The sequence below is a fragment of the Falco punctatus genome (assembly GCF_963210335.1).
Source record: "Falco punctatus genome assembly, chromosome: 4".
Taxonomy (NCBI): domain Eukaryota; kingdom Metazoa; phylum Chordata; class Aves; order Falconiformes; family Falconidae; genus Falco; species Falco punctatus.
This window is the reverse complement of record NC_137583.1, coordinates 95,390,277-95,405,990: the sequence shown is the minus strand read 5'-3', so window position 1 is coordinate 95,405,990 and position 15,714 is coordinate 95,390,277. Positions and strand designations below refer to the sequence as shown.

The following is a 15,714-nucleotide window of genomic DNA, read 5'->3' as shown; positions in this document are numbered from 1 at the left end:
TTGCAATCAGGATGAACAGGTTTTAACTGAACAGGCCATAATAAGATACATTAGGAAATCTCACACAGAAAAGGGGAAAGAAGCTGGGATTTAGACATGGCCACCCTCATGGATCTGTTCAGTCTGGAAAGAGTTGCTGTGGTATTTGTGATTATCTGAAAATTTTAATTGAATGTCCAGCCAGTATCTCATGAAGAGCATGTTCAGCCCTTGTAAAATACGTCAGCTCATCTTGGAGAAGCTGGTCAACTCAAATGAAAAGTATACCACTTAGAAAGCTTCTTATTAGACATCCCTGTCGTTAGGGATATATTCAGATAGCTAGGGATAGACTATCATTACATAAGATTCTCACTCTGCCTTATGAAACAAAAGAAACATTTCTTTCACAAGTCACCCTTGCCAGATTTCTATAAGAGCTTGGAAATGCCAGAGGACCCCTTGCTCCCAGTAAAAGCCAGCACCACTTTGAAAACAAAGAATGAGATTCTAGAGTAAATCTGAAACATCAAGGCAATCAGAGCAGCATAGCGATAGCTTCTGATCAGGGCACATCGCCCTGACCTTAGCACAAATTGGACCAAATGGAGTATCTTTGCTGTTCCTGGGCCCTATGGGCAGCCACCATCCTACGCACTGCAGTACTCCTGAGGTGAAGACCACCGTCTCTGTAGCTGCATTTGCCTCCAAAAGGACAAAGAAAACAATTGCCTAGGTAAACAAATAGAGAAAAAACTATCAGGTTGTTTCAGTCTGAACTGGAGACCTGAACACGATCCCCCATAACAGAAAACAAACAACCCTAAATACCACTTAGAGAGTTTTGCTTCTGCAGACACCCTTCCCTCCTAAGTGTTCAGCCAGTACTCGGGGAACTCAGCTGACCTTTCTGTAGCTCCATCAGTGCAGTAGCACCCTGAAGCAGTGCATCTTGCCAGCACAAAGCACATCTCACTCTTGAGACAGGATCTGTACCTGCATTGGATCTAGCATGCAAGTGCTACATCTGCATTTTGAAAGTCAGCTGTGAGACTTCTCAGTTCAGGCTGTGCTTTCAAAAGAAATTAAATGGCTGCTGGCACACCAAGTGAGACAGAACACCCCAGGCTGCTCTTCATTTCACTCCAAGCTTTCCCCTGGAAACACACTCTGTAGTAAATTAATGATGGTACTGCACAGACATTGTCAGAAACAAGACATACATCCTTATCAACATTTGGCAAATTCACGCCAGGATATCATTAGCACAGACATCTCAAAGGCCTGCTGATACCTAAAATGCTACATACAGACCAGATAAGGAAGAGATGTGTGCAAGGTCTGCATGAAATAAGCAGGGCAAGTGGAACAGAAACACAAGAAAACTCAAGCTCTGGCCTAGGACCCTATTCTGGACAGGGCTGGCCTGAATGACCTCCCAGGGTCCTCCTCCTCCACTGTACATTGGTTTCCATTTAAGCAAACTGTTATAAAGCAGTTATTACTGTTACTGAAATCTCGGAATAAAGAACTTATCAACACCAATGTGATGCAGATAAGCAGACACTTCTTTATTAATGACCAGGTGCTTGAGTCAGTCCTCTCACGATCAACGCACACCAAGTTTCAAAATCATACACCTTATATAGAACTTATTCATACATATTCATTAAGTATTCATTTATAAACATAATATTTCCCAAAATTCATTAACATACTCTCCTCCCATATCCGATTCTGCACAGTAAAGGTTAGAAAGGTCTGGAAATGGGTCTGGGGTATTATTCGGGTAGGTGGTACATGAGCCTGTGGTCGCGCTACCCCCTGCCAGAATTACCTTTTACCTACATTTACTTGTTTCTTGGCAGGTAACTACAAGCTGTTCCAGTCGACTCTCCCCAGTTCCCATTAATTCTACATTTTGACATCTCAATGCTTTCTCCTGGTCTACACATAAATACTGTATCCAATCATCTTTAATCTTAAGTCTGTTATCTAAGTTCTAATAACTCCTACTAGGTGATTCTGACCTATTCTTTCAGCCTTGGTACGGGGCTGTACAAAGGATTTCACAGTAGCTGTCTGTTGCTATGCAAACACAAACTCCACTAAAATATTTCTTATAACTCTATATTCCTAATCAAATGTGGTTAATTAATTCTAATTAATAGCAGATATGTAACATTACTAATAACTAAGCCCAGCTGCCCAACATCTCCAGCCAGCCACATAACACACTCGTATAGCTGACACCGGTTAGCAGCTCTGTTCCTCTGCAGACACATAACAAGCAAACAAGACCACAGAAACAGGACCCAAAGACCACCAGAAGTACTGGGCCAGCCCTGCTGACTCACAGCAATCCAAGCAAAACCTCAATACAAGGACGCTACTGAAATGTTACAAGTAAGTCCTCTAGAATAGGTATGTGTGGTTGACTTGCACACAGGAAACGTTCTAGGGCTAGGAAACAACATAGCAAGGAAATGGAAATCAAAAGCACATCACCAAGAACAAGACAATACTTTCCACAAAACAAGATGGGTGCATACAACCATGACACCAGCTCTGTACCTGCTTTACACCATGAGTGCTCCCTGTAGAATGAATGAAACCCATGAAGAGGGAAACAGAAACTTGACAGACTGGCACTTACAGACCACCTGGCATGTCCTGAGCCCATCCATAAGGTATCTTCATGTCACTAAAATTACACGACATTTTGAAAGCCCCCTAGAGAAATTACAAGGAAAAATAACACCACTGAAAGACAAAAAAAATAAAAATCACAGGCCTTCCAATTTATAGGCAAGACCTCAACATGCTGCTGATTAATTTGGCAACAAAGGTCCTCACACAGAGGCATGACACATTATCCTGGATTTTAGGTGGTGTTGTGATTTAACCCAGCAGGCAGTTAAATACCACACAGCCACTCACCCACTCCCCCCTGCCCTGCAGCAGGATGAGGGAGAGAAATTAATTTTAAAAAGTAGTAAAATTTGTGGGTTGAGATAAAGACAGTTTAGTAGAACAGAAAAGGAAACGAAAATAGTCATCATCACAGAATTAGAATTCGCAAAACAAGTGATGCACAATGCAACTGCTCATCACCCACTGACCAATGCCCAGCCAGTTCCTGAGCAGTAGCCTCAGGCCACCTTTCCCCTTAATTTATATACCAAGCATGACACATTGTATGGTATGGAATATCCCTCTGGCCAGTTGGGGTCAACTGTCCCGGCTGTGTCTCCTTCCAGCCTCCTCACTGGCAGGGCAGAAGAAGCTGAGAAGTCCTTGACTTCGTGTAAACACCTCTTTGCCATAACTAAAACATCAGTGTGTTATCAACATTATTCTCATCCTAAATCCAAAACAGCACTGTACCAGCAGCTAGGAAGAAAATTAACTCTTTCCCAGCCAAAACCAGGACAGGTGACATCTCGGAACATCCTCCCTCTGTTCCTCCTAAGCTGAACTTATGCCAAGCACATATGGACTAGCTTTCGCTGAAGGCTGCTTTGCGGTTTGCACCAGTGACAGGTCTGGCCTTCTTCCCCAGCACATCCTGTTTTGTAAAGTCAAACAAAACAGGGCTTTTTTGCTTTCAGTTTCAAATGATCTTCCCCTGTTTGTAACTCAACCAGTAACAAGTTATACCAAAGAAAACATACAGTTAAAGCAAGTGTGGAGTTGTGTTTTCAAGGAAAAAAAAAAAAAACCAAAAAACTGTGCGTACATACTTATGACTTCCAGTAAACGAAGAAAGAACTTTAATCTTCCACTTTACATACGGAAAAACCAATGCCAAAGCGCGGTCAGTATTCTGTCTACACAGCGGCATCACTTTTGTACAACACAAAAACACCCAAAACCTCACAAAACAGTGGAAAAAGTTAACCCTGCTTCTATCCTCCGAAACAACAGTCTTGAAATCCCTGATCTAGCTCAGCCATACAAGACCTAACTCAGTCCAGGAGGGAGGTGTTGACCCTGCTGCAGTTGTTTGCTCAGCCTAGCAATGTTCCTGTCATCAAACAGAGCTGATCGGGTAAGAAAGCAACAGCAACAAACAGCCTCAGTATTTCCTTTGTATACATTAGCTCAAGATGGTGTTGCATCTGGAATGAAAAACAAACAAAACCAACAAACAAACCCCAAACAGGAAGATTCCCCTAACAGCGAGGTTTTCCATTCACAGCCAACGCCTGAGAAGTTTAACTGCGTGTTGGTAAAAACACTGGCAGGAAACACTCCCTCCTGCGTGTTTTCATGGGAAAGCAAAGCCTCTTCCCATTTGCAGCAAAGCCACTCTATCAACATCACGTTATTCTTCTGTAAATTGTGTAAAAAAACCCACAGAGAATGATGAGAGATCTTTTGGGGTTTGGTGGTTGGGTTTGGTGTGGTGTTTTTTTTGAAGCGTGCACTGTGCCCAAACTCCTTTCCAAATGCAAAAGCCTGTTCTGTTCGGTGACCGCTCCACGACCTCGTACACGAGTTTTGCTTTTCAGGGAATGGCTCCAAGCCCATCGAAGGCAATGCCCAGCTCAGGGCTGTGCCGAAGGGGCTCCCTCTTTACTCTCCAAGCACGGCCACTCCACCACACCTCCCCCCAGCTCCTCGGTGCAAGCCGCACCTGGCTAACACCCCCCACACACAGATGCCCGGCAGCAGCAGGAACGCGCGCTTCCCTCCTTCAAGCTCCCCACACATTCCCTGGCGGGGCTCCCAGCCGGCAGAGCCCCCCCGCGCCCGGGAAGCACGGCCCCGCTCCCGGGCTGCGGGCACCCCCGCTCCGCGGCAGCGCGGGTTCCGCCGGCCCCGCCGAGCTGGGGCGCCGGCCCGAGGGGCCACGGCTCCCGCAGCGCCACCCACGGGCCCCGCGGTGCGCGAAGAACCGCGCGGTGCGGAGGGGCGCGGAGGGGGCAGCCCAGCCCGGCGGCGGGGCTCCATCACACGCACCCCCCAAAGCCCCGCACGCAGCGGCCGCGGATACACGGCGACGGCGACGTCGCCGTGCTGGCGGGAGCGGGGCGGCCGCTGCGCCCCCCGCGCACAAACCCCGGGAGGACCGAGGACGGGGGTCGCAGCGCACGGACGCACGTACCTGCCGGCCGCCGCGTGCCGAGAGCCCCGGGCCGCCGGTACCGGCCACCGCCTCTAAACACGGGCGCCCCCGCGCCCCGCCCCCGCCCCGCCCTCGCCCCGCCCCCGCCGCTCGCGCCGCGCCGCGCCGCGCGGGGAATCGAAACCGCGAAAGCGCCCCCCCGCGGGGCGGGGTCACGGGCGCGGGGCGGCACCGCGCCGCCATCTCAGGGTGCTGCTGTAAAAAGTGACGTAGCGGCGCCTTGGGCACACGCGGAGAGCGGGGAGAGCCACCCCCGCCCCGCCCCGCCCCGCCAGGCAGCCCCTGCCCGGGGGACCTGCCCCGCCTCGGTGCGCGGCGGTGCGCCGCCAGCCCCGGGAGCGGGGGCTCGGCTTGGCCAGGCAGCACCCCCAGCGCCCCGCGCGGCAGCCTCACCGTCCCGTGGGCCGCGGTCCTCGTGGCGTGGTTCTCGGCCACCGGGCACGGCCGTCCGCTCGTCTCCCCCTGCGCCGGCCCCGGGATGGGGTTAACGCACACGCACCGCCCCCCTCCAGCAGCCCCCCCAGCACCGTGTGCTCTACCGGTACTGGGAAGGTGCTGGTTGCACACCGGTGCTGGGCACAGCCCCCACGCTCCCTCCCGCCTCCCCAGCCGGCGCTGGGGTGGGCAGGTCCTGGCAGGGGACCCCCGCCGATCAAAGGGGTATTCCGTACCGTACGGCGTCAGCTGTGCAATAAAAGCTAAGAGAACGGAGGAGGACAGGGGGGCACCCCTTATTACAGCAGCTGCCTTCCCCGGCAGCCGCCCCGCACCCTGTAGCCCATCTTGCCGGGAGCATCTTCCCGAACATCGCCTGCTGATGGGCCATAGAGAAGAACATCTTTTGTTTCCCCTCACTCCCCCGCACAGCCTTTGCTTTTGCTCTATTAAACTGCCTTTATCTTGACCCACGAGGTTTTTTCCCTTATTTTCTCCCCCTCCTGTCCTGCTGAGGAGGAGCAGGGGTAGAGCAGCTCGGTGGGCATCCAGCCAAGGTCAACCCACCACACTCTGATACAAAAATGAATTTCTCCTAATCATCTGTCCTCCATGCTGAGTTTTCACGTAAATCGTCCTGCTACCCGTTTAGGGACTGGAGAAATGAAGTAATGCTAACCTTAGAGTGGTTGTTTTTATCACTTTGCTGCAAGCAGAGTGCATCAAAATAAGGGGGCAAAGGCACTTTCAAAAAAAAACAACAAAAAAAACCCAAAACAAACAAAAAAAACCAATCAAAAGTACAGCCACAACACAACTGTTGTTTTGGAGCTGCCATCCATAAGAAGTGGGAAAACTGCATGCTCCCCAGTGTGATCTTGTTTGCTTAAGACTTAAAGAAATCAAAGTCCACGGGTGGGATTTTGCAGTTCTTACTCCAGTAAAAGCGCTTGTGTGAATCAACAGAATATAGAAGTTGAGAGTAATGGGTGGCTGATGCGAACTGATGTGGCTGGCATTTCATGTAACCTCTGAACTTCCTATCATTGTTATTTAGGGGTGTTTCACATCAGCGCAGAGAAACCAAGGACCATCCCACTCCAATTCTGATGCAGAAAGCGGAAGGCACTGCTTTGTGGCTTGCAAGGGACTCTGACCTAAACACTGGCAGAACAGTCTTTGCTACTACATCTGTTTGTCAACCATGGGTGTGTTTGTCCAGCTAGTCACAGACTGAAAATGAAACTGTTTTTTTAAACTCCATTGTAAAAATGATACTTGGCAGCGTCTAAGCCTTTTGCTGGTGTGCAGCGGGGCATTTCCTTCTAGCGTCGTGCATCCCTGCCACGCACGCACATTGCCAGTGAATTACTGAGTCTGCAAATTAATTGTTTCCTGGTCCTAAACAAGAGGAGAAGGAACAGAAACTGGAAATGGCGACTTCAGGAGGCAGTACTGCGTGTCTGAGTGCACAGGCACTCCAACAAGTAACTAGTTAGACATGCTGGGTGATGCAGCGTGCTTTGGTGCAGAAGGAGCACTGGTGGGAGGTGCTCGTAAAGTCCCACAAGGCAGCATAAAATTCTGTATAAAGCCCTTTCTACCTAGCTCCTACATGCCTTTTGTTGCAGCTGTAGAGTAGAGGCGTTGGTGTGGGGCCATTTCCAAGGGAAAACATTTATTTTGGATGGGAGAGTGAGTAACAGATCCTTCCACATCCTTGTCACTCCGCACATAAACCCGTGCATCAGAGTTCATGATGGAGGTGCACAGAAGGGATGGGCCTTGGCACAAGGCTCATGCTAGAAACCATGTTTTTTAGCTCTGCTCCTTTCACAGTGGTGGGAAAACCTCACCTTGAGGGGAAGAACACCCTTCGTAACGCATCCAGGAAAGAGAGTTGCAGCCTGTGTCGCAAGCCCTCAGCTGTGCTGAGCTTGGGGGAGCTACTCCACCGGCAGCTCTTGCTTTCCTGAGCAGGCAGCACCTCCTGGCTCCTGAGAGTACAGCACTGAGCCTGGCTCAGATATTACTGCGTCGTACCACAGGCCTGCATCTGGTGGGATGCACACCTGGCTCCCAACTGAAGGTCTGCATCTATTGTAGCGGCAACATGCACCCGACACTGACACAACCTGAAATGGTAAACAGACATTGTTCTCTCTCCAAGGTCTTACTTACGAGGACCCAAGTAAACTATCCCATACGTCAGGGCCCTGGGGTCACCCCTGACCAACCTCAGCTGGCTGTCCCCCCCAGCCCATAGGCCCAGCAATCACGGGGCTGTGTCTGACATTATGTATATTCCCTCACCAAGCCTGATCTTGACTCCCACCCACAGGCTGATGTCCCATCCTGGTCTCAGCTTGTCCCCATGGAGCTGCCCAATGCCCTGGGCTGGGGGCTGCACCCAGCTGCTCCCCAGCCTGCCCAGCTCCCTCACTGGGGGTTCATGGATGGACCCTGGCTGGGGAAGCCCCTGCCCAGCTGGTCCCCTGGGGATCCCCGCATCTCCTCATCGCTTGGGGAGCAGCTGGCCCTTGCTGCTGCCTGACACCATACATGGAAAAACATGTTTTTCCTGGTATAACTGGCCCACACGAGAGATAGTCAACAAAAATGCACTGGCCATAAACAGCGTCTTTTTACAGCTGTAAGGGCAAGAGCTTGTGGTGTAAGTGTGGTTTCATGGACGTATCCAAGTCACAGCTTCTACCAGGATGATTAATTCAGAATGTTTCCTTGACTTTCTATCTCCAAACTGACATAGTAATACCACTGATGAACTTCTGTTTACTCTAGTTTATTTTTGAGGTCGAGAAACAGGTCTCAGAGAAATCAGGTGCTTCAGAATAATAGTTTTAAAACAACTTTTAGTGGAATCTTAAGCACATAATAAGTAAAGGATAATGCAACACAACTAATGGTGAATGCATGCCTGTTTTATTATTTTGCTTCTAGTTGCCCAAATGCTGAAAAAAACCTCTGTCTAATGTTTCTTGCCTGATATCCCTTCCTGGTACTCCTTTTCCTTAAAGCCTGACTGCTTAACCTTGCCTGTGTCAGCATCATATAGGCTAGTATACTTGTAAACCACCTGAGTGCCTATTAAGGCATTTTACAGGCCTCTTAGAAGAGGTCTGTATGGTTGTACAAGCAGTTGTCAGTGATCCACACACAATTTCTGGTGCTCTTTCCAAGACAAAGCTTTTTGTTCCTCTTGTGTTTGCTACCAGCACAGCCATTTGTCAGTGTTATTCTTTCTACACTTAAAACATTTGTGGCACAGTATGTCCTGAGTGGGGAACTGGAGTCCTGTGACAGCAAGCATTGTGTATCTTCTTAGGAAAGCAATATATTCTTCTACATCACAAGGTCTGTTGTGCATGGAGAGACTGGTCTAGGGATGACTCTTAGCTAGACTTTAACCCAGCTATTTATAGCAGCATTAAAGCTGAAGAAGCATAAAACTCATTTAGTACCACACCAATATTTACCTTCCTTTACTACTTCCTTTTATGGCTGTGAAACAATTTGGAATAACCCAGCCATCTCAAGACTGTGTACATGAAGTGTGGTCACTCCTGCGAGAGCAGTTCAAGTACTGTTACAAGAGGCAGAAACTGAGCCAAGCGAGCGATAGAGAGTGGGTAGGGGGAGCAATAGGTGTGACCAGGGTAAAAAAATGTGTTCCTTCTGCACCTGTCATCTCAACCTATTTGTTTTGGAGACAAAATAGCTGAGCAAGGAGGAGTGGGGTCAAAGGAGGAAAGAGGAAGGTGGAGAACAGAGATGATGATGAAGGTTTGGGGAAACGGACTACTTGAAGCTCACTGGTGCAGGCTGGGACTGCTCAGTGTCCCCAGCAGCAGAACCTAAAGGAATCTGGAGAAAGAGCAACCAACAGCTGGTGGCAACAGAACAAATGAAAACATGGGGTTTGTTGTCAGAGATGAGTTATCCTGGGAGAAACCCATAATAATGCTAAAACAAAGATACATGCTTTTGTATTCTTTTGAAGTAAATCCATAAATCTGCCCCAGCTCTGGTTCAGGTAATTTTGAGCCAACAACTTCAGATCCATGTCCCTATGCTTCCATACCAGTATGTCTTAATGGGGTGCAGCCCACCTGCAGATGGTATGATATGGGAATGCCAAAACCCCTGTGATAACTGAGATGCATGAAGCCAATCATGAAAATAACAGTAGCAATGGGCCATCAGCTGCTTTGGAGCATGAAGGCAAAGCTATGATCAACAAAAAACGTGTTCATGTACAACACCGAGGATGGGATGAGATTTTAGCAAGAGTGGCACTGAGCCTTACTTCATGAGAAACAGAGGTGACAGGCTTGGTGACAGAGAGGAAGAGGAATGCTCCTAGGAAGAGATGCCCAAAGGCCAGGAGATGTTTGTACATCAGGAGACCGGACAAGAATCTGTGCAGGCTGACCAGGACACCTAACTAAAATACGTTCTCATCCAGGTTTCAGCACCAGCAGACTGCTAGCTGCACACCAAAAGAGATTGGCAGGATTTTCTGTGTTTGTTTGTGTAATGAGTCCATGCCAAGTTTTAAGCAGGAGGTATTTATTTTTACTGCCAACAGTGGGCATGGCCGTCATGGGTGCAGAGGGGCAAAAAGCTTTTCCAAATTATTCTTCTCCCCTTAAGTGACACAACCTCTCAAAACCAGCTCATGACAGTGGTTACTAAAAAGGACACTTTCTGCTGCCCCATCCTCCAGGAACTTCCAAGGGAGCCAGTGTGGTCCCCTCCCTCCCAGGGGTACAGCATGGCTGGCATGGCCACTCCTGTCCAGGACTGAGCACCCAGCCACCACACCTCGGTGTCCGTCCATCCATGCAGGACGTTTCCTCCGGCTGCACGACTGCTTGCTTGCTTTGCATGTAGGCTTTTGCCTTTTTCCAGAGTCGCTGACAGAATTTCTCTTCTTGAATTACTTACTCTTTACCAAGTGCTATACCCAACCCCAGTCACTTAGAAGTGGTGAAAAACAGATTGCCCTTGTGTCCATTCCAGTTTGTCGAGAAAACAGTCTTATCTCCAAAAAGGCACATTTGTCTTACATATTTACTGTCATACTACTAGAGGAAGACAATATAGCTGTGATATACTCCAATTACCTTCAAAAGCAGAGGGGATCTCTTTAATTTAATGTCTGAATGCTACTTATTCAAATATCTCAGCAAGCTTTCCACAGCACTCTCACGGGCTTATGAATCTATTTATTTATAGCACAAGCAGGCAACAGAATCCAAATTCCATGCTGCAGATCACACTATCTAAAAAACCCAGAAGACTCTGCAGAATGTGATACAAATTTTATGCAATTCTGCAGGTCACCATGCTCTTCTGGTTACGTGGCTCCTCTAAACAACAGCCACGTATCGTTGCACAGGTTCTCTCTCTGACTGGGCACGTAGCTATCTGCTTTAGACTTCCTTGTCATTGGGAGCAAGGTCTCTCTGCAGAAGTGAAACTCAAAAGTGAAAATTCAGCAAAGCTTCCACAGCCCACTTGCCCTCCACTGACACAAAAACCTCTTTTCACCTCTTATGATTTCCCCTTCCTTCCCTTCTTCCCCCATCCCAGTGGCAGCCATGGCAAAGAGGGCAAACCACATGCAAACCACATTTTTATTCAGTTATTATTCAGATTTTATTCAGTTTTTATTCAGTTTTGGGTTGGTTTTTTGTTTTGTTTTTTTTTCATTTTTATTCAGTTACTGATGTCAGTGCAGTTGCCACAGGGGTGCAAACCTCTGTGCATCCAAAACCCTGCGTGTATTCTCAGTTGAGTGAAGTCCATGGTGCTTTCGCTACTCTTGATGTTCATGGAAGAGAAACTAAATACCCTGAGAACAGTGGTGGTAACACCCAGCAACAGAATAGTTGTATATTTACTAAATAAAATGTCCCTCCTAAATTTTAGAGCATGCAGGTCACTGACTGGAGCTGAGAGGGTATGGTTTATCCCCTGCATCACTTCTTTCTGGAAATAAACCCTTATGATTTTTTTATTTTTTCATTTTTTTTCACCTTAGAAAGTTCAGAATGCAGGAGTCATCAGAAAGCTCATGGCCCGAGACTCAGGCATCCCTCAGGAGCTATTAATCTACTAAAGGAAAGGCTACAGTACTGAAACTTCAGCATAGGTATTTCCTTCATTCTTATAAGTTGTTTAAGGTAAAGAGCAAAACCAAAACGGGGATTTTTCACTTTTTAGTCATCACAGTAACGATTAAGTTGAAACACCCCCAGCATTTACTGCCAATGAGGGTATTAGAAAACAATTATTTTTCCCTGCAGTCCAATCATGCAATAATAATAAAAATAATAAAAATAAGAAAATAAATAATAAAATGAATAAAATAAAATAAAAATTAAAATTAAAAAAAAGAGCCCAGGCTGGAAAGGGTCTCCAAAGCTCATCTCATCCAGCCTTTGGTGGGAGAGGGAGCCTAGATGAGGTTATCTAGCACCCTGCCGAGTAGCATTTTGGAAACCTCCAGCAATGCAGGTTCTGCTGCATCCCTGGGGAGGTTGTTCCAGGGACTGATTCTTCACACTGTAAAAAATTTCTTTCTTATATCTTAAGATGAGGAGACCTGTAAAAAATTTAAAATATGTTTATTCTTCAATTTACTTCCATTAATATATAATAATTTTATATATTAAGATAGTACTTTAAATTTCATCTTAATCTTCCTCTAGCTGAAACTATGCCAAAGGAACAGAGCTTTCATAACATACTAAATCCTAGAGGAAAAGAAAACCCAGTGACAATACATACAATGTTATGCAGTAGTATTACACCATTGCACAGAAGTTACCATCCAGAGCTCACAAAACATTTTATAAAGATAAGTCTTAAATTCTGCAGAACACACAGTTCCACAGAAAATAGGTTACAAAACTGAAGGAAAAAAACCTAGGAGGCTAGTTTCATACTTCCTGACTGGCCTGGAAGATATTTTGTTTCACAGGAAAAGATGAGTAGAATATCAGAAAAAATAGCAGCATTGTGAACAGTACCTTGGAAAAATCTAAACGCGATGGAATGTTGCAGTTACTGTAAAAGAAAAGAAAGGCATAAATTTGGTCTCGCAAGTTCCATTTTAATGCCATTTTAGGAACATGGAAAACACTGCCTCCCTACCAATGTGTGATTAATTTACATAAGCATTCTGCTTGTGACAGTTTTTAATGTCAGATAAGAAGAGATAGCAAGTCATGTTCTGGTATGTTTGCAGAGGACAATTACAGAATGCCTCGCCTACAGCAGTGCCTTCCCTAAGCGTCAGGATTTAATCTGCAGCCAAGTAAATACCATTTGTGCTGTTACAAGTGAAAGGTTGCAGGATCTGCACCACCTTGACAGGGCAGGGTCTCAGCACGTGGCTGGGTTATGTTGGCCTAGGCTGACTTTGCCTTATTTTAGCAGACAGCAATTACCTAGTGGTCAGGTTAGGTTTAGATTAGCTTCAGTTTGTTGTGACAATGTGTAGTTATTTCTTATTGACTGTGTCATCTGTTAACCTAGAACAAAATGGAAGGCACAAGAATCAAAAATGGGATGGTACCAGAGGTCCCAAACTATGAACACAAACCACAATGTCATCACGGGAGGGTAATCTTGTCAAACCGGTTCAGATTTAAAAGAAAGAACAGTTAACTGAACAATTGAGAACCGATGAAGAACAAATTCACGTACGGAGACTGCATGAAGAGAATATGTAAGAATAAAAGCAGGCAGTCTCCAAGACCAAGGAGGAAAGTACCTCCACCCCAGCATCCTCCTCCTCCTGAGGAAGAACCCGGGATGTTGGTCTGTCGGTACCACCCACTGCAGCCCCTCTGCCTGCTGCTGGCTGGGGCTGCCCGCAGGGATGCTGGAAGAGGGGCATGAGCAGAGAAAGGGGCTACGTATCTGGAAGATTTTTCTGTGTAACTATTTTAATTCTACTAGTGAGACTTCCCCGTATCAATCTGGACTACAAACACTAGTAGTATTGTGACTGGGCTAACGATAATGCTGTGTTGGATATTGGCTGGAATGTCAAATTAGACTAACAATAAATGCTCAGCTCCATTTATACAGTGTGTCCCGTTTTACCTGTAAGACTTGGAGTGTAACAAGTCTTCAGCTTGCACAGCAAATAACCTTTATTCTAGGAAATGCAACGATGGATGTCTTAAGGTCCAATAAATGCACACCCATATTCTAGGTAGAGAAGAGATACTATGGTTTCCATACTGACAAAAAGAATGAACTCTGATTCCAAATTCTGTCAGACATGTCCTATAGGGCCTTGCACAAGTTATCTTGCTCATCTGGGTGCTCTGTGAAGTGGGCTTAATAATAATTCCTTACTTGACAGGACTGTACACACAGGGTATGATGAGGGGATATAAATATACAGCATAAGGACTTCAATGTTCTTTTCTCACCATGAGCTTCCAGAATCTGCTTTCCTTCAGAACTCATAAAAATGCACTATAAACCAGGGTGAAAAATCTTAATTGGGCCAATATTTTCTAGCAAACCCCCCTATTGCAATGTGTAAATGCCTGAGGCTATGTATAAAGGCGTGGCATGTATTCTTGAGTGGCTCTTCTACTCATTAAAGCACATTTTCACCTAGCCCTGGACCGTGAGATTCCAACCCAGAATATAATTACTGCAGCTTAACAAGCGATCCTGTGTCAGGCGAGCAACAGTAACTGTCTTCGATTATATATGGAACAATTTGATTTCACTGGAACATGAGTCCAATGCTTCTTTCTGTCTTGGGATGGAGGATTTTGCGTGTGGGTTCTTTAGGCAGGCACTGCATTAACTTGGAGCACCTCCTTCTCTGTAAATAGGTTTAGTAATATATCAGTACCCGCAGTGCTATTGCTTCTGCTGTTGATATATAGCCAACCACTGTAGCACAAATTCTGTGTTAATATTGTATTTGACATCCTAAAGCTGCAGAAAATCCGCTGCAAGACGAGTGGGTCTGTATTCAGCAATGAGAAGGGTTGAAAGAACTGTGTGGACACTCTGGGTGTGGGAAAGGAGGATAGAGAATGTCTGAAGAGAGATGTGTGAGAGGGGTATGGAGGATGTCTGACATTACTGATGGGAGATGAGAGAAAGGAGGACAGAGAATGTCTGGGGAGAGATATATGAGAAGAGGATGGAGAATGTCTGATCTGGCAGGAGATGAGAGTTGGGTATTGTGAAGGAGAGTAAGAAAGATGAATATGGTTATCCAGTAGCAAATAGGTGTCTGCATGCTTGTAGTGATATCTAGCTGTGTACCTGCATGAATGATTTCTGCCCTGAGCCTGGTGGTACATGCAGCTGCAACTTGTATCCGGGCTCAGAGATATAAATATGAGCTTCTCTGTACAATAAAGTATCTCTGGTTGCACCACAACTGGAGTCCATGCCTTCATACCCCACATCTGGGTGCTTGTCAAGACAAGCTGAAAAGCAGCAGAGGGAGTTATCAGAAAATGGGTTGAACAAACTTTCTAAGACTTGTTTTGGAGTTCAGAAGGCAGACATTCTTTATTTATGGCGCTGGGAGCATGGGGGATGTCTCCACCTAATGTGCTCACCTTGTCCTCAAATACACATCCCTTATATTCTGTATAATCATACATATGTGTTACATTTCCCCGAAATTCCATACATATTTGATTATTTCCCTTCCATTTACATTAGTCCCTCCTTCTTTTGCACATGTGTAGTTTCTTCTTATTTGAGTCAGAGGGCTGCTTTTGTGACCACTGAGACGCTGTTGATTTCTAAATACTTCATGACCACATCACCTTGGTTCTTTTAAGACGTTTTCTTGGCAAAACTTGCTAGGTTCCCATGAGATTCAATCAGTTCTTTTCTTTCATCCTAGCTGTTCCTTTCAAGCTGGATCATAAATTTCATTGACACAATACAAGGTCTTCTTGATCACAACCTAATAATTATACTAATACAAGGACTTCCCAATTGCAATCTAATAATTATACTAAGGTTATACATATACTACGGTTATACATTAAACTTCTGGCATCAGTGTCCGTGAATCAAGGTTATTTGATTTGCATTATTTCAGTGATCTCTTCCTAGCCAGCTGGAGACAGTTTTAAGAAACT

General features: G+C 46.2%; 1 protein-coding gene and 1 long non-coding RNA gene across 4 annotated transcripts in view; one reads left to right on the top strand and one right to left on the bottom strand.

Annotated features, from left to right (window-relative positions):
- TRANK1 (tetratricopeptide repeat and ankyrin repeat containing 1) overlaps positions 1 to 5,524 on the bottom strand; it is a 66,159-nt gene extending 60,635 nt beyond the window's left edge. Inside the window, exons 1-2 of one of the 3 annotated variants that reach the window (XM_080383256.1) lie at positions 5,090 to 5,328; positions 2,636 to 2,712 (exon numbers count right to left, since the gene is read on the bottom strand). In XM_080383256.1, the coding sequence (XP_080239382.1) occupies positions 2,636 to 2,712; positions 5,090 to 5,293 (281 nt within the window). In that variant the 5' untranslated portion in view covers positions 5,294 to 5,328. Of the gene's footprint in view, positions 1 to 2,635; positions 2,713 to 5,089; positions 5,329 to 5,503 lie in introns of those variants that run through there. The other 2 variants (XM_080383258.1, XM_080383257.1) reach the window with 2 other exon arrangements.
- LOC308062230 overlaps positions 1 to 15,714 on the top strand; it is a 337,663-nt gene that overhangs the window by 172,850 nt on the left and 149,099 nt on the right. The window lies entirely within an intron of this gene.